At 37.2% G+C, this 18845-nt stretch overlaps 2 protein-coding genes across 4 annotated transcripts; both read left to right on the forward strand.

Moving 5' to 3' along the window:
* Positions 1 to 11490: 11490 nt before the first annotated feature.
* On the forward strand, positions 11491 to 14784 carry LOC119190625 (uncharacterized protein K02A2.6-like). 3 transcript variants are annotated; one of them, XM_037442951.1, is made up of 3 exons: positions 11491 to 12518; positions 13214 to 13320; positions 14532 to 14784. In XM_037442951.1, the coding sequence occupies exons 1-3, from the start codon at positions 11714 to 11716 to the stop codon at positions 14589 to 14591; spliced, it is 972 nt and encodes a 323-aa protein (XP_037298848.1). In that variant the 5' UTR covers positions 11491 to 11713; the 3' UTR covers positions 14592 to 14784. The 3 variants fall into 3 exon arrangements, with proteins under 3 accessions (XP_037298848.1, XP_037298869.1, XP_037298825.1); XM_037442972.1 differs by having other exon boundaries at positions 14535 to 14784; XM_037442928.1 differs by having other exon boundaries at positions 13214 to 14784.
* A 611-nt stretch (positions 14785 to 15395) lies between these two features.
* Positions 15396 to 15957, forward strand: LOC119190674. Its single transcript, XM_037443057.1, has 2 exons — positions 15396 to 15489; positions 15544 to 15957. Exons 1-2 carry the CDS (start codon positions 15486 to 15488, stop codon positions 15855 to 15857), a joined length of 318 nt encoding a protein of 105 aa, XP_037298954.1. The 5' UTR covers positions 15396 to 15485; the 3' UTR covers positions 15858 to 15957.
* The last annotated feature ends 2888 nt before the right edge of the window (positions 15958 to 18845 follow it).

The following is an 18845-nucleotide window of genomic DNA, read 5'->3' on the forward strand; positions in this document are numbered from 1 at the left end:
TGGTAAAAAAAGCGGCGAAAGCCTAGTTGGGTGTGGAACGGACTGCCGACACGAATGTCCGCAGGTTCAAATCCCAAAGGCTTCTGACTTTTCTAAAAATTATGTGTGTATTCTTTGTGAATTATCGCTTGCTTTATCGGTGAACGAAAACATCGTGAGGAAATCTGCACACCTGAAACATTTTCTACAGGAATTTTCGAGGGTGTGTAAAGTCTACCAATCCGCACTACAGCGTGGTGGACTAAGGCCTAATCCCTCTCAGTAGTAGAGGAGACCCGTGCCCAACAGTGGGACAGTATATAATACTCGTAGAGGGCTGATATTATATTCCTGGTGGTTGCTCTGTTATATGTGAGAGTCCTAGGTAGGTACCATCGCAATGTCTATTTCTGACAAGCAGTGTGTAGTCTGTTGTGTTCCGGTTTGAACATTTTAGCCAGTGTAACTACTGGACATAAGACTTAACATCTCATGTCTCAGGATGCCTGGAAGAGTTCCCTTGTAGCGATAAGGTTGCTATTGTAAACCATAGCTTTAAAAAAATGTATTAATCCTGTTTGTATGTTTCTATTTAACAATGGTTACAATGTTTTTCTCAGGATGGCGAGCGCAGTGGAATACCAAACAATATTTTGTAATTCAAGGTGTTGTTTCTACTGTTTATGGATCGTATCGCTTACCATCAGGCGAACGGCATGATCGTCTCGACATTCAAAGTAATAAAAAAAGTTATAATGATATAATATTCATCTAGTGACTTTAGGGAAAGCGAAGATCGCTGAAACTCGCAAAAACAAGTCGCTTCTAACAGGCTAATATGGAAATGTTTAGGGGCCTGTGTTCAACAGTGGACTTTTGTAGATCATTGATCCCCAAGAAACCTTATTTCTAAATAATCGAAATTTTGTAAATATAGTTTTGTATGTAAAACTGAGATAGAGAAACTCTTTTAATTTTGTAACAAGTTCCAAACAAAATACGGTTATTTAGGTAAGTTCATTGGATGGGTATTTCTAACTATCTGACGATTTTAAAAACAAGATTTTGATTTTATTTTGAGATACCGCTTTTGAGTTTCGCACGGCAGTGTTGTAGATGATGATAATGAAGAACTTGGGACATTTCTTATTGTAGGCTATGTACCGGGAGCTCTTATGTTCTACTCCTTCATCGGAGAACACTTTGAGATGATAGCCGATGGATTTAAAATTGATCCCTCGACTGAGGTAATGCCAGGTAATAACAGAAGTTGCTTTTAAGATATAAATTTGACTTACCAGAGCGAACAGAGCCAGAGTGAGGAGTACGCGGTTCATGTTGGTTGTTTTCTTGCCGATGACTTGAATGATCCCTCGATTGTTGCCGCGTCTTTTATACCGATGCATTATTTGAAATTCACCAAAGTTTGCACTTGTATCAATATCAAATACGGAAACAAAATTGCTTACATATGGTTGGTACCAACTCCTTTAAACATAAATTGTAATGTATTTTTAGTTTGCTGCTATATTTTACTGGAACTGATAGATCAAGTACTGCCCGAGCAATTGTGGGGAGCGAGCGGGACGTGTGCGGGGCCGCGGGTTGGGGAAATTCATACTTGTAATGGCCGGCATAGTAATTCTATTTTTGTGTAGTCGGACTCCGCAGTCATCAGCGGGGATAACCTGCGAATAGAATACTGGATTCTTCTTAGTGATACTAGGAGCCTGGAGGAAAGTTTCAGGGGAAATATCTGAGGAAGGAAGTGTGGGGCAAGGAACAGGAACTATAGGATGGAGAGGAGAAGGCCAGACAATGATGACACCGAACTGTGTGCCGGGACTAAAGGCACAAGCGTTTCCTCATGTTGGGGGGGTTGTAGTAGAAGGAAAAGTGAGCGACTGACATAAGTCATAAAGCCGGGTTTTTATTATTACAAAAGGAGTAAAATAGAAATAAGAGAAGTCCAAAGGAAATAAAAATTAAATATTAAAAAACAATTAAATAAACCTTTTGAACACTCTATTAGTACCTACACATGCGCATTGGTTTAGTTTTGAAAATACATTCACTAATAGGAATTTGCTTTAATCATAAGTCTTGTTAACGGTGAAGGGAAACATCGTGAGGAAACCTGCATACCTGCGATATTCTCCAAAAATTTCGAGGGTATGTTAAATCTATCCACCCAATAGGTCAGCGTGGTGGACTAAGGCCTAAATCCTTTCAATAGTAAACGAGGCCGGTGCCTGAAAATAATATATATACTAGCTTTTGCTTGCGGCTTCGCCCGCGTGTAAGAGTTTTCCGGGACAAAAATCCCGCAAAATATTTTCCCGGGACAGAAAGTATCCTTCCCAGGGTCAACTGTTGCCATAAGAAACTAGATAAAAAATCCGTTAAATAGATTTTGAGAAAATCGATTCCGATTTAATTATATTTATGGCTCACTATTGTGGTCATAGTGGCTTCCACATAGAAGATTGATATATGCTGTGGTTGACTTTTATTGAGATCTATTTAAGACAAACAATCCTACGGTACATCATCTTTGCTAACTCCAACGGTTTAGGCAACGTACGCTAAGATAGCAATATCTTTTCGACTTACTTGATGTGTATCGTTATATTATTATGACCAAATTCCACATAATCATTATAAATTGTAGCCTATGTGTTATTCAGATGTATAACCAATATTACTGTAAAGTTTCATCCAAATCCGTTCAGTACTTTTTTCGTGCAAGAGGAACAAACATACATACATCCTCATAAACTTTCTGATTTATTATATTAATAGGATATTACTGGCTGACTCGACATACGTTGTCCCGTATTGACTATGAATAGTGAAGTCGAATTGGTATAATTAATCAACCGATCCATATTTACTGAACTATATTTGCAGCGTGCATTCTGTCAATCGCTGACAGTTATTTCAAACTGATAGTTATGTAAAATTAATATTATCGTTTTCTTAAATTTTCTAATGTTCCGCTCAACTTCCTTAACATTTTCTTTTAGAAGAAGTAATGATTTCCTTAATTTTGCTTTTGTAATTAACACAACAAAAAAGAATTAGCGAAATTTCCATCCGTCACGCGTGATGCGAAATCAATGGAAATAGGGATTAACTTTTATATACATATATGTAAATGTATTTTAGCCAACAACCCTAAATAATTGCAGCAATATACCTACGTCATGTCTTCTCTCTAGTTGTAATAAGGTCTACGTCACGTTATTCAAGAAGTCACCTGTATACATACTAACAAAGAATCTTTTGGTAGAAACTTCATTAGGGTTCCGTATTAGCTAGCGAAATGATTAAGATTAGGTTAGTTTTAGGGAGATACATCTGCACCTACGTACTAAACTACATAATTAAGTTTTTTTTTCAAATCAAGTCGCACGTATTTTCTGAAAATGCTTTATTATAAAAACCTCTGATTGTAAGTTCCCATTGTTGCAGATTTATTTAGTGACTTATGTTTTTTTGTGATTTATTAGGCAGGGGTGTGCATGTGCTGCAGGGGCGGCTGTGGATGTAGACTTAGACATTTCCGTCAGAGGAAGCCCGCAGCCGTCCCTAATGCGCCGAAGAGGGCCACCGCGGAGTTTTAGTTGGTATGCCGTGCGTTGTATATGGGTCAGGGACTCGGCCCGCGGTCGCTTGAAGGTCGCCATCAAATCCGGGCGGCGCAACGCCGGGCCGTAAGGCACGGTGACCCCAACATAACCGCTCAGTCGCCCCCCACGAAGGCTGGGCGGTAGTCATAAGACACTTTAAGAGGGTTTGGATCTAGATATCCTCCCCAATATCAGACGAAATTACGCAGGCACCGGTAATGCTCAAGTTGCCAATGGAAACGTTCCTAACATACCTACAAATAATGTCTAGAATAATTAGTTTATTTTACACTAAACTATTTATAATGCATTATTTTTTTCTTAATATCGCTCGCGGTGTAGGTACATACATACCTTCTAGCGGCCGCGCCATCGTGTGCGTACCTCATTATACTTTTAATTTAATTTCAATGATAAATTTAATCGGTACCAAAACTGATTTACTTACCTTTGTGATCTGGATGTCTACTCATTCCTCCATGCATTTTGGTGCATGATTTGCACGGGGCATTCATGATGCTCGTTAGCTTTTAGTTTTGTAATGTTTATGTCTTTGGCGCGCGTGACATCACAAAACGGCCCAGCGGATGATCAGCGCTGGTTTTTTATCAGCATATGCTGAGCTGATTTCGCTTTTGTGACGAGCAAATAGATTTAAGTGTATTAAATTTGTAATTACCTATATTATGTAAATTTGCTTGTTACAAATAAATATTTTCTTTCTTTCCAATATCAAAACCTCTGGTCGATAGTTCCCATTGTTGCAGATTTATTCAGTGACTTATATTTTCTGTGATTTGTTTCTGGGCAGGTAGGTGCACGTGCATCTACTCCCCACTCCCGGCGACCATGTTTACCAGCCAGCGTTGAGCCACACGGAGAGATGGAAATGTCGGGCCATCGCTGGAACAACAGCACTATATGTAATTTATGCAAGGCAATATAAACTATACATATATTTAGTATCACGCCTGTATCCCATATGAGAGACTATGGATTGCCAGTTTCCACGATTCTGGCATACTTCTCTCGCTTCCTCTTCATCAATTATGCATTCCCGTCGGTTCAGGGTACTTTTGAAAGAATGTCATGATATTCGAAGGTTCGGTGCGGTCGACCCCTGCCCTTCCATCCACATTCGCCTTATATATACTCTTTGTATGTCTCCTATCATCCTCTCCAAATTGTCAAATACCTTAGACACCACCAATACAAAATATAAAGCTCTTCGTGGACTCTCAGCTTACAAATTGTGCACCCCAATTTTTTGGTCACGTCAAGTTTCCCTTGGATCCCTGGGGGTCCACCTGGACCACTTTGGAAATTAATAACGTACTCTAACGGCGGACGGTCCCTTGCCGCCCGCTGACGACCCCTCCGATGGCCCCTATTAGTCGCCTTTTACGACAGAAGATTCCGTGGTGGAATTCCTCAAACGCCCCCAATACACAGGGTGGTACAAATATCTTGCCTTAACCTATACGGAACACTCTTTATAATTCGACTTGTAACGTTTTTTATATATTGTTTTTACATACGGTAATTAATAAAATAATTGATAATTTATTGCTTTACGTATAAAGAGTTGGGTTTCATATACAGGTGGCGGAATTGAGCAATTTTATTTTTTTTTTTATTTTCAAAAGGCACAGAACACAATCATTATAAACAATACTTAAGCACTAAATTACATTATGACTAGATTGTATTCCTTAAACGTATGCCCTAATTAGAATTATACTACGGAAACGACTCTACAAAAAAATTGACACATGAATATGGCTTGTAGTCAGTAATCTAAAAATATTGTATTTTTTTATATGGACACGAAAAAGGGACTACTGCAATTAATGATAAGTGAAGTGGAGTCCAATAAAATGTCGACTGACGAGAGATGATTACCCCTTGACGGTCGACACAATTATTCCGGCCTGTTGGAGCCGGATATGTAGAGACTGATCCCGGAACGCGACACTTACGTGTGCTAATAAGGCGGGGTTTAAAACTTGTGTACGGTGGTCGTTATCCGAGCGGATATGAAATATATCGTACACTAGCAGCTTAATGATAACTAATAAGTACTTATATGGTTATATCCTAGGTTATTTATTGATTACTAGTTGACCCGACAGACGTTGTTCCGTCTTAGTACTAGACTTCACACACACTCGAAAATTTCTAAAAGAGAATTTCTCAGGTACGCAGGTTTCCTCACGATGTTTTCCTACACCGTTAAATCGAGCAATAATTCACATAGAATACACACATATTTTTTTAGAAAAGTCAGGGGTGTGTACCCTTGGGTTTTGAACCTGCGGACATTCGTCTCGGCAGTCCGTTCCACAACCAATTAGGCTATCGCCGCATTTATGCATATTAGTACCTATATGTTGTCAGGTTCTCGTTCAGAACACTTCACCCTTCGCCCCTGTAAGATATTGAACATTTTGCATAAACTAGCTCTTTAGAATCATTTAAGTACTATATTCATAAAAAAGCTATGATTTAATTTTAATTAATCGTATGGCTAGGTGATTGTCTAGTTGGTTGTAGAACGGACTGCCGAGACGATTGTCCGCAGGTTCAAAACCCAAACACACCTCTGACTTTTCTAGAATTATGTGTGTATTTGTGAATTATCGCTTGCTTTAACGGTGAAGGAAAACATCGCAAGGAAACCTGCATACCTCAGAAGTTGTATATAGGAATTTTGAGGGTGTGTGAAGTCTACCAATCAGTAGTAGGCCAGTGTAATCCCTCCCAGTAGAGGAGAACCGTGTAGTGGGTCAGTATATAATACAGGGCTGATATTATTATTACTTAATCTTTTTTCGTATTAAAAACGTGGTACCATCGCTTTGATGGAACGGTTAAGTTGGTTTCACCGGTCTTACTACCAAATGTCGACATTCGGGAGTATAGCATCATTATAATCATCACCATTTGTGAAAATAATGTCGCTTTCTTGGTGCCACCTGTATAAGTCGTCATTATAATGAAAATGAAATTGTTCCGCACTTATATTGATACAAGTGCAATGCAGAGTAGACGTAATTAATTTTAAAACCAAACGAGTTGGACTCACTCACCGAGGGTTCTGTGTAGAGGCTTTTTTATTTGATACTAGCTTTTGCTCGTGGCTTCGCCCGCGTGAGAGAGTTTCTTGGGATAGAAAGTAGCCTATATCCTTCCCAGGGTCTCAAACTATCTCCATGCCAAATTTAATCGAAATCTAATGGGTAGTTATTAAGTTTGTACCTATCAAACATGCAGACAGCGGGGCAGTTTGTTTTAACATATTTTTGGAACTTTTTAAGAGAAATATCTACGTTATTTGTAGTACGCAGTACATATATATCGATGGCTATTAAAATATACAAATTTACGGGTCCCTAATAAAGTCATCGACGAGAATAAAACGCTAGACACGCGTACAAAAACACGTGTAGGTATGCATTTTAATTAATATGAAAGCATAGGAGGCATTTATCTGGAGTGTTAGCAGGAAACATAGACAATAGGGTACCGGACTCATTTTGTTCTTTACTATTATCAAATATTTACGTTATATAAATTATAACACAAAAGGAATTATTAAAATCCGATAAAAAATCAACAAGTTATAAGTCTTTGAATGTCGGTGGAAGGGGTAATTAACAAGAAACAGAAAAGAGACAAAATACCTACATTTGACGTCATCGAGAATTGCGACGCGTGCGAAAGAAAGAGATGGAGCGATATCCCCACAACGCGCTCAGTTCTGCACGTTACAATATTTGAAATATGAATTACTAGCTCATGCCCGATATGGCGAAAGGCTCGCCTGATCTGATGGGACAGAACACACTTGGCAAAAAGCGGGTGCCTTGGCGCTTCTCCATACCCCTTCGGGTTAAATGAATTTATGATTAATAATAATATCTCCTGCGTGGCTGATCTCCGTTGAGATTTGCCATAGCCGAAATTCGATTTGGAGCTCTACCTAAAGGTTCTAAAACTCGAATGAATTTACCAATTCCATTCCTAATATTCCGTACGCTCAATTACGCTCTGCTCTATATTATTGTTAAAGCGGGAGAGGAAGTAGGGAAGGAACATGTGCTCTCGACTTTACCAACAATATATACTTTTTTCATTCTCCGTATCAACTTGCCAGCCCTCCCCCAAGGCCATTGGCTAGCGACGCTCTTGCTATACCTATATCTCCTGCGTGGCTGATCTCCGTTAAAATTGTCCGTAGCCGAAATTCGATTAGGAGGAAATCATCCGTGGTTCAGGTCAACGTAAACCGAGGTCCATAATAATTTACGTCGTGGTTTATTTATTTAAACTCTTTATTGCACATCTTAAACTCAGATATCCCAATTATTGTTTATGTACTTTTTAATGTTATTATTTCTGTGTTCTTTTTGTTGCAATATAGTTAAGTTATTATTATATTTATTTATTATATATCAAGTCTCTTGGAAAAGTAAATATACAATAGATTATGAACAAATAGGAAATACAAATGGAGGTATTATCCCAAACGACTACTGGTGGTAGGTTTCTCATATGTGGGAGTCCGCCCTAGATAGGTACCACGCAATTTCTGCTGCCAAGCAGCAGTGTGAAGTCACTGTTGTGATCTGGTTCGAAGGAAATTGTAGCCAGTGTAACTACTGGATATAATAAGACTTACCATCTCATGTCTCAGGATGGAGAGCGCAGTGGAATACCAAACGAATACCAAATACTTTGTAATTTAAAGTGTTGTGTTTTTACTGTTTATGGTTGTATCGCTAACCATCAGGTGAACGGCAAGCTCGTCCCGTCATTCAAAACAAAAAATATCTCAATAAAACAACAAATAAAACACAATTACATTTAATGAAATATGAATTAATTGCACACTAATCGTTTTCGATAAATGGTCCGATAGGATATCATAACCTCTTCTAATTGGCGAATATCCGCGATGGGTTGAAAGAAAGAAGAAAGAAAATACGTTTATGGCTCACACCAAACATAAATTATAAGTATTAATAGTAATTAAAACAAGACTTAAACCCTAACAGGTATAACAAGCAATGTGTACCGTACTTATTGAACAATTGTGTGAGTCTGAATGAGGTCCCATCTCAGCTTAAATGCTGCAACATGGCAATCGTTGCAGCGCTGGTTTTCAGATGGTTCCCTAAGTAATGCCACGATCAGCACCACCTTCCAGTAAAATAATCAAAATTATATCGATATCGGACTATTGTGCGTGAAAATAAAAAAATTGTAAGTGATAAGACAAATTGACAGTCCCTACGTAAAGTATCGAATCTGCAAAATTGCATTTTTCACAGTCAATACTTTGCGTAGTGACTGTCAATATTTAAACGATCCTTATTAAAATGAATTGCATTTATTTAAGACAGTAAGGATCGAAGTGTTTATCGCCATGGTAATAACTAAACAAGCGATGTAATTCGAAGGTGCCTATGTAAAGTATTGACTACAAAATGCAATTTTGCAGATTCGATACTTTATATAAGGACCGTCGAAATGAACATTTAAAATAATAAAAATTGCAAAATTGGTATCGTTAATTGAAATCGGATGTCAGCGGTAAAGTTGCGTTTACTTTCTGTCTGAACGGTAGATCGTAATTTGGGGTGCGCTGAGCCAATCGTCATCTATTGCTTGTACGTTGTGGATGTCGCTCACTGGACCCGCCACTGGTGTGTAGCCTTCTCCTCTGTACACTACACCTGAAATTACAAATATCCAGACATTAAACAGCTAATAGCGGCGATACCCTAGTTGGGTGTGGAACGGACTGCCAACACATATGTCCGCAGCTTCAAATCCCAAACACACCTCTGACTTTTCTAAAATCATGTGTGTATTCTTTGTGAATTTATCGTTCGCTTTAACGGTGAAGGAAAACATCGTGAGGAAACCTGCACATCTGAGAAGTTCTCTATAGGAATTTCGAAGGTGTGTGAAGTTTACCAATCCACATTAGGCCAGCGTGGTGGACTAAGGTCTAATCCCTCTCAGTAGTGGAGTAGGCCCGTGCTCAGCAGTGGGCAAGTATATAATACAGGGCTGATATTATTATTAAACAGCTAAATATAGACCGGATATTGGACCAAATTAATCCTCTAAAAGTTATTAGCAATTGGTAATTCAATTCAATTCAATTCAATACATTTATTTCAGGATAGTATACATCCATAGTGTTAGTAAATTACAATAATTATATTAAATGTTAGTACGTACAGTTTACATATAAAATAAAAGTCAAGAATAAGACAAAACATTACAGCGTGCGATTCACCGACCACCAGCCGAGCAACAGGTTTATGCAGCTCAAACCAGTGTCCCACAAAATCGCTTGTACAGTCATTGCTTACAAGGGCTACAATGCTGTTGGGCGCACGCCAAACCCTGCGCATCAGTGATTTCGCGCGCTTCTCAAGTAATAATGTGTAATAAGTCGCTGTCTTTTGTTTGTGGAGTCATATAGAATGTCGACTGACGAGAGATGATTAAACATTTTCATAAACTTTCATATCACAAATGAATTCTTAAGTCTACGCGAATATTAGACATTGATATAAAACTATTTTACGGATTTTATTGCGGTTATTTATGTTGTTATTTTCTCCCGGTGTTTAAGACTGCTGGCTATGTGATCACGGTGCGGAGTCAGTTAAATAGTTTTATTTATATTTCCCATCACAATTTAACTTTAATTTAAATTTTAAATATATAAAAATGCATAAAATGAAATAAAATTTTATATTTTTATATAAAAATGAATCCCTATTTCCCTTGGTCACGCCATCACGCGTGAACAGCTGGACCGATTTCACTATTTTTTGTTGTGTTTGTTATTGTCAGGAGAAGGATATTATGAAAGAAAAAAATCAAAAGATTGCGCAGAAAATTAGAAAAATTAAGAAAACTTAACGAAAATATTAATTTTATATAACTGTTAATTGTTTGAAATAACTGTCAGCGATTGATAGAATGTACGCTGCAAATTCATAGTTAAGACGGGTCACCATCAACTCAACTAGTTTTTATATAAAAATGAATCTATTTCCCTTGGTCATCGCATCACGCGTGAACGGATTGATCAATTTCGTTAATTCTTTTTTGTTGTATTAATTATTGTCAAAAAGTACTTATCAAAGAAAATTACGGAAATTGAGCGGAACATTGGCAAATTTAACGACAATATTAATTTTACATAACTATCAGTTGTTGACAGAATGCGTGTATCATAGAGCATTGCACTACATTACTTATAAAAAATTCGCAAAACTGTGCTTAGTTAAAACACAAATTTACCCGATCAGCTGTAAGTCAAAACCCACCATCTTGCCTCTTAATAAGGTTTAAACTAGGAACCGGCGATGTTTATGATAGCTATTTATATAATTCACACCTCTTCATGCTAAAATAAGGTTATAAGCATTGACGTATATTGTATAGACACGAACGTCAATATAAACTATTTGAAACTTTTAAACTAAAATGGCAACCAAAACGTCAATGTTATAACCTATTTATTCACTTGAACAACAAATCATTTTACTTATTTGACTAATATTTTTTATTCAAATCCAGGTTTACACTTAGACTCGAGTATATCATGAGCGCCACTCCGTACACAACCACAAGCTGTCAATATTGATCATACTAGTCAGTTTGAACGGATTGCAGTTCAATTCAGTTGAACACAATGAATGTTCAGAACGCTAAATCTAGTACGTAGTACATATATATCGATGGTTATAAGAAAGACTGTACATTTTTGAATATTTCTTTATTAATAATACCAATTAGAATATATTATTCATAGTTAAGCCAGAACTTCTTTCAGATCGTCTTTGTTACATAGTGATGTAGTCTCAGCTTACTAAAGTGACATCACTATGTGGCGTCCTTCCGGCCACTGGCACTTCCACACACGTCCCGATAGCGTCTGGTCATGTCTGATTATAATTATGTTTATAGTCTTAATTAATAAATATATATTGTCATAAACGACAGTGTCATTATTCATCAAATACACAACCACAATACATGGTGTCAGAAGTCAATTCAATCAAAAAAGAAAAATGTCTAAAAGCGATGAAGACACGGCAAGTGGCGAGCGGCAAGAAATGGCTTCCAAATCGCCAAAGAAGCTCAACATTATGGGTAATATCAAGCCCATGAGTCTAGAAGGAAATCTGTCCACAAACTGGAAGAGATGGTATCAAAGTTTTGTCATTTTTATGAAAGCGAGCGCCATTTTTGATGAGCCGGATGACCGCAAAGTGGCTGTCTTGTTGCATTTCATTGGCAACGAATGTCTTGATATATTCAACACTTTCAACCTAAACATAGAAAATGTAAAATTTTCGCAACTGGTCGAAAAGTTTGAACAATACTTTGTACCTAAAAGAAACATTACATATGAGTGTTACAAATTTTTCACTACAAAACAAAAAGTAGATGAAAGTCTAGAAGATTTCCTAACTCGTCTTATAAATAAGAGTAAGTCATGTGAATTTGGTAGTCTCCAAGATAGAATGATAAAAGATATTTTCATCACTAATATGCATGAAACTTTTCATCATGTCAGAGAAAAGTTGTTACTTGAAGAAGATCTGTCATTAGAAAAGGCGCGAAACCTTGCTAAAAGCATTGTGTCAGCGAAAACACATGCAGAAGAATTTAAGGAGTCTTCTTCCAATGTCTTTTATCAATCTCAGTCATCAACCAAACCACAGTCACGAGCGAGCTCAAAGTCAAGAGCCAGGTCGCAGTCTCAAGATAGAACAAAGTGTACTAAATGTGGTCAAGTGCATAAATACATGTGTCCTGCTAGATATGCAAAGTGTAGAAAGTGCAAAATTAGAGGACATTATGAAGCGTGCTGTAAGTCTAAATCTGTTAAACTCATACATGTAGCAAAAAGTGAAAATGTCAAAGTTAATGTGTCAAATAATATGCTAATAGGGAATTTAAATTCAAGTCACTCTAAAAAGCAGAATGGAGTATTGATTTAACAATTAACAACATCAATATAAAATGCATATTGGACACGGGCAGTGATGCCAATGTAATGTCATATAATTTATTTAAGTCACTAAATGTTGTCAAAGAATTTTCACCTTGTCATGCTATAGTAACTTCTTATTGTGGAAATACCATACCAATATTAGGTCAACAAACATTTAATTGTGTTTTTAGTATTGGTAGTCAGAAACAGATAAAAAATATTAAATTTATTATTGCAAAAGTGTCGTCACCAACTGTACTTGGTAAAAATACTTGTACAGAATTGGGTCTAGTTAAATGAGTGTTTAATATTGAAAAATTAAACAACTGTCAAAGTCAAAATAATATGGTTAGTCTAACTAAATGTCATAAAATGTCAAAATTTACAAATAGCAATATAAATTGTCAATTACAAGCACATGAAAATAATTCTGAATTTAAGTCATGCTATGTCAAAAAAGATACTCATATAGAGAATCTTTTGTCTAAATTTAAGTGTGTATTTGATGGATTGGGCTGTCTACCAGGTGAATGTCATATCACAATTAATAATGATATCCGTCCTAAAATAGATTCACCTCGGAAAATTCCATTCTCACTTCATGATAGACTGAAGAAGGAACTAGACAACATGGAAAGTATGGATGTCATCTGTAAGGTCACTGAGCCAACATCATGGGTAAGTTCACTTTTATTAGTTGAGAAAAAGAATGGTCAACTTAGAGTCTGTCTTGATCCAAGAAACTTAAATGAAGCTATATGTCGATCACATTATCCAATACCTACTATTGATAATGTACGATCTAAGTTGCATGGTGCATCATATTTTTCTACTCTGGATGCGAGTAGTGGATTTTGGGTAATCCGTCTGGACTTAGAAAGTTCAATGTTGTGTACATTCAATACTCCTTTTGGTCGGTATAGATTTAAAAGATTGCCATTTGGTATTAATTGTGCCCCTGAAATATTTCATCGTATTATGACTGAAACATTTGGTGTTTTGCCTGGAGTTATGGTCTATGCTGATGATATATTAGTCTATGGCAAGGATCGTCAAGAACATAATAAAAATTTACAAAGAGTATTAATGAAGGCACAACAAGTCAATTTAAAATTTAATAAAAGTAAGTGTAAATTTGGTCACACACAAGTCAAATACTTAGGTCACATATTTTCACAACAAGGTGTGTCACCGGATCCAGAAAAAAGTCAGGGCTATCAAGGATATGCCGTCTCCTATGTGTCTTAAGGATCTACAAAGGTTTCTAGGTATTTTAAATTATTTAGGAGCATTTATTAAAAACTTGTCAGAGGAAACTGAACCTCTCCGTCACTTATTAAAAAAGTCAAGTGAATGGCTATGGAATGAAAGTTATGAAGCTATATATACACGTCTTAAGAATATTATTTGTCAGGCACCAGTATTGTCACATTATAATGTCAAAAAGTCAGTTCTCTTGTCAGTAGATTCAAGTCAGTCAGCAGTCGGTGCAGTCTTGCTTCAGGATAATCATCCAATTTGCTATGCTTCTAAAAATTTAACGTCAAGTCAGAAACATATGGCACAGATTGAAAAAGAATTATATGCCATTGTCTTTGGATGTATTCGTTTTCATCAATATGTCTATGGTAAAATAGTCTCTGTCGAAACAGATCATCGTCCATTAGTTACTTTATTTAAAAAGCCTTTAGCAGAAGTTCCAACGCGTCTACAGAGGTTAATGTTGAGAATACAAGCTTATGATTTAAGAGTGGAATACAAACCTGGTATTAAAATGTACATAGCTGATTCATTGTCTCGAGCAGCTTTACCAGAGTCCAGTGAAGATGAGCTGGATGAAGATGTCAGGGTTCATGTCAATATGCTTGTTAATCACTTACCTATTACAGCAGAACGTCTCCAGTGGCTCACCAAGGCTACGGAACAAGATGAAAGTCTGCAACTACTGAAGAATTACTATCAAAATGGATGGCCTGATAGAAAATCTGAAGTCAATAAATTAGTCTTACCTTATTGGAACTGTCGTCATGAAATACATGCTGTCAAAGGTCTGCTATTAAAAGGTAACAGTCTTATTATACCTAAAGAGTTGAGACCAGAAATTCTGAAAATGATACATAGTGGTCATCAAGGTATAGAAAAGTCAAAAAATTTTGCAAGAGGTGTTGTATATTGGCCATTAATGTCACATGATATACAGCAATGTGTAGAAAATTGTGAAATCTGTTTGTCACACAGAAATGCAAATCCTCCACAACCTCTAATGTCTCATAAGATTAGTTCTTTTCCTTGGGAAAAAGTCGGTATAGATTTTTTACAATTTAAAGGTCAATAATTTAGATTTTTAAAAGATGAGGTAAATGTCCTCACAAGCGGATTAGAACACAATTGTAAAGTGTTTTTATTACTTCAGGGGGCCGTAGTCCGTCTACGAGGGCGAATCCGTATTTTTGCAACTACGGGCGTTCTATATTAAGGACAGCTTTGTTAGAAGACACGATAATAGACGGATATACGTAAACGGAATAGGGTCCTCTGACCTTAAATGTGAGGCTACGTATGAGGGGTTTCTAAGAATTTTCGGAGGTGTGTGACTTGCAATACAACGTAGTGTACTAACCTAAAACCTCTCAGTAGAGGCCTAGCAATGGGATAGTATATAATGCAGGGCCGATGTTATTGTTCATTCAAGTCGGAGATTTGGAGGTGTTCGAACTTCGCCTCATAGCCTATCATTATCTCATGACATATTACACGAAAAGTAAAACATTTATTTTTCATTCCAGATATTCCAATTCTAAATACACGTCTTAGCATAGGCGGTAGTAAAAGAGCACAAGGCAATGCCAACGCTGTCGGAAATGTAGCTGGTGCAGTACAACAGCAAGCCAATGCCGCTGGCAACGCTGCCGGAAATGCAGCTGGTGCAGTACAAGAGAAAGCCAATGCCGTTGGCAACGCTGCCGGAAATGCAGCTGGTGCAGTACAACAGCAAGCCAATGCCGCTGGCAACGCTGCTGGAAATGCAGCTGGTGCAGTACGACAGCAAGCCAATGCCGCTGGCAACGCTGCCGGAAATGCAGCTGGTGCAGTACAACAGCAAGCCAATGCCGCCATGCCCCAAGGTGCTCAGGTTGACGCTCAAGCCAATGTGCCTGCTGCTGCCGGTGCTAATGCCGGAGGCACCGTCGGTAACGTCAGCCAGTAAAGCATAGACGTTTCTTTATAACCTTTGAATTTCAAAGCACGGTTCATGTTTTTTGATTTATGTCAAATTTGATTAAATTTCTTCAAAATATAATTCAGTTGCATCCATTTGATTGTTTTATTATGACTCTTTTTCGGTGTTAAAGTAGACACTGCTGTAGAGGAACAGATGGTGACGTTCTTCTATGGAAGGGAAAGATTTCCAGTTAGGCAGATGTTACTTGTAACCGGCCGTGGCCCCTCCAACGGTTCCTATTCGGTGGTGGTATATATGCTGTGCAAATTCTGCTCTCGCAATCGAGTATCGTCTGTCGCCATCTAGCATGATTGCTGTGTTCCTTGAGTTCCCACTTATACAGGTTTCACAAAATCCTAGGTTCCTTGAGTTCCCAGTTATACAGGCTTCACAAAATCCTAGGTTCCTTGAGTTCCCAGTTATAAAGGCTGCACAAAATCCTAGGTCTCTTGATATCCCAGTTATACAGGTTCCACTAAATCCTAGGTCTCTTGAGATCTCAGTCATACAGGTTTCACAAAATCCTAGTTTCTTTTAGATCTCAGTTATACAGGTTTCCGAAAAACCTAGGTCTCTTGATATCCCAGTTATACAGGTTTCACAAATCCCAGCTATGCAGGTTTCACAAAATCGTAGGTCTCTTGAAATCTCAGTTATACAGGTTTCACAAAATCCAAGGTCTCTTGATATCCCAGTTATACAGGTTTCACAAAATCCTAGTTATGCAGGCTTCACAAAATCCAAGGTCTCTTGATATCCCAGTTTTACAGGTTTCACAAAATCGTAGGTTCCTTAAGTTCCCAGTTATACAGGTTTCACAAAATCCTAGGTCCCTTGAGATCTGAGTTATACAGGTTTCACAAAATCCTACGTTTCTTGAGATCCTAGTTATACAGGTTTCACAAAATCCTAGATCTCTTGAAAACTCAGTTATACAGGCTTCACAAAATCCTAGGTCTCTTGAGATCCGAGTTACACAGATTTCACTGTTATGGTGAGATTTCATTTAATATAGTTTTTGTTCCATACCGGTGTGTTGGCTCTTTATTTAGGCCTGCTCGTCATCGCTAACTACTACTAACTTGTTGTTCCTAGGCTCTGTAAAACGTATAAAAGTTATTTAGGGAATTGCATTAAATTTTATAATAAAACTAGCTTTTGCTCGCGGCTTCGCCCGCGTGAAGGAGTTTTCCGGGATTAAAGTCCACTGTATGATAAAAAGTCTTGCTACATATTTTCCCGGTACTGGTAGGTTCAAACTAATTTTATCCCCATGGGGGTTGAATTTATCAAAATCCTATTTAAGCGAACGTCTTCGTCATAGTAGCTCAAATCTTTAATTTCAGTGCAATCAGTCGAAAATCTAAGAAGATTTATACAAACTTTTATCCCCTGTTTTATACCCTTAGGGGTGGAACTTATCAAAATTCTTTCTTAGGGGATGCCTACGTCATAGTAGCTTTATGCATGCAAAGTCTCAGCCCGATCGGTTTAAAATTGACAAAGTTTCATACAAACTTCCATCCCCTATTTTATCCCCTAGGGGTAGAATTAATCAAAATCCTTTCTTAGCGGATGCCTACGTCATAACATCTACCTGCATGCCAAATTTCAGGCCGATCCGTCCAGTGGTTTGGGCTGTGCGTTGATAGATCACTATGTCAGTCACCTTTGAGTTATATATATTTAGATTACCTCCGATATTACCAATTTGCCCGGTTATATAACTTTCACGTTAATCGCGAGTTAATTTCTAAGGGTATTATTATTACTTACTAGCTGACCCGGCCAACTTCGTACCGCCTAACAGTCGATTCTTTCATTTTTTTTTTCAATACTTATTCTGCTATTCGGGTCACAGGGTCAGCTCGGAAGATAAAAAAATAAAAAAGATAATTGATAAGTCAAAAATTACATTATATCAAAAATAAAAATTATAAAACATTTAAAATTCTTTCCATCATTACATATAATGTCACTCAATTGTTTTGCCTTTCCGGAACCCCTCCACTTACACTTAAACTTTATAGTATGGTATTAAAGTTCAAATTGATTTTTCAGTATTGTTACGAATCTTTTGTATGGGAGTATAGAAAAGTATTATTTTTAGACGTTTTCAGGCATCTTTTTAAATCTTTCTCTCCGTAAGAACCATCCTCGTACTTCAAGGAATAAAAAAAGAATTAGCAAAATCGGTTGAGCTGCTCTCGAGATTTGCGCTTAGCAACACATTCAGCGATTTATTTTTATATTATAGGCAATCTCGTGTTCCTTGAGGTACCATAAGCGCAACTATATTCGCCTACGTGATGAATAAAGCATTTTATTTTTCTTAATTATTTTTTTAACAGTTCGTGATAATCAGTGGCGTGCCTACCATATCGGGTATGGGTAAGCCAAAGCAGTACAAAAAAAAATTCGTCTCCGTTTCACATAAAACTAGTGTTGAAAAAATTTGACCCGTCAATACCTCTAAAAGAAGTTAAATTACCTATATCAATTATCAACCAATCTCGGAACAAATAACAATACAACGATTGTCGAGTGTCGACGCGCAATGTTTTATTTTGAAATTTCGTCACATATCTACCTACAGTACCTACTTAATTGCTGAAATAATGTTCCATTTCGCTGTTTACCGAAATTATTACGTTTGTATGTTTTTGTAAATTGGAATATCTCTTACATACAGCGCCGATTAAATTATTATCCTTAAAATAAGTATCCCAAACACTTGTCTCGTTCGAGAAAAATGTGCAAAGCCAATACAACTTAGGTAATGTTTGTTCGTATGGAAGTATCCATCACGCCAATTAGTTTTGGATACTAGACTAAATAACTTATAAGATTCTTCAACTCAGGAGTACATTTCGCGCCTCTCGCCAGCTTGTTGAATGTTGTTTTTCATCATAACCTAACAAATTTACTTTCTTCTCGGCTATCAAACTTTCACACACTTGAAACTATTATCAGGTATAAT

The sequence above is a fragment of the Manduca sexta genome, chromosome 1 (genome assembly GCF_014839805.1).
Source record: "Manduca sexta isolate Smith_Timp_Sample1 chromosome 1, JHU_Msex_v1.0, whole genome shotgun sequence".
NCBI lineage: Eukaryota > Metazoa > Arthropoda > Insecta > Lepidoptera > Sphingidae > Manduca > Manduca sexta.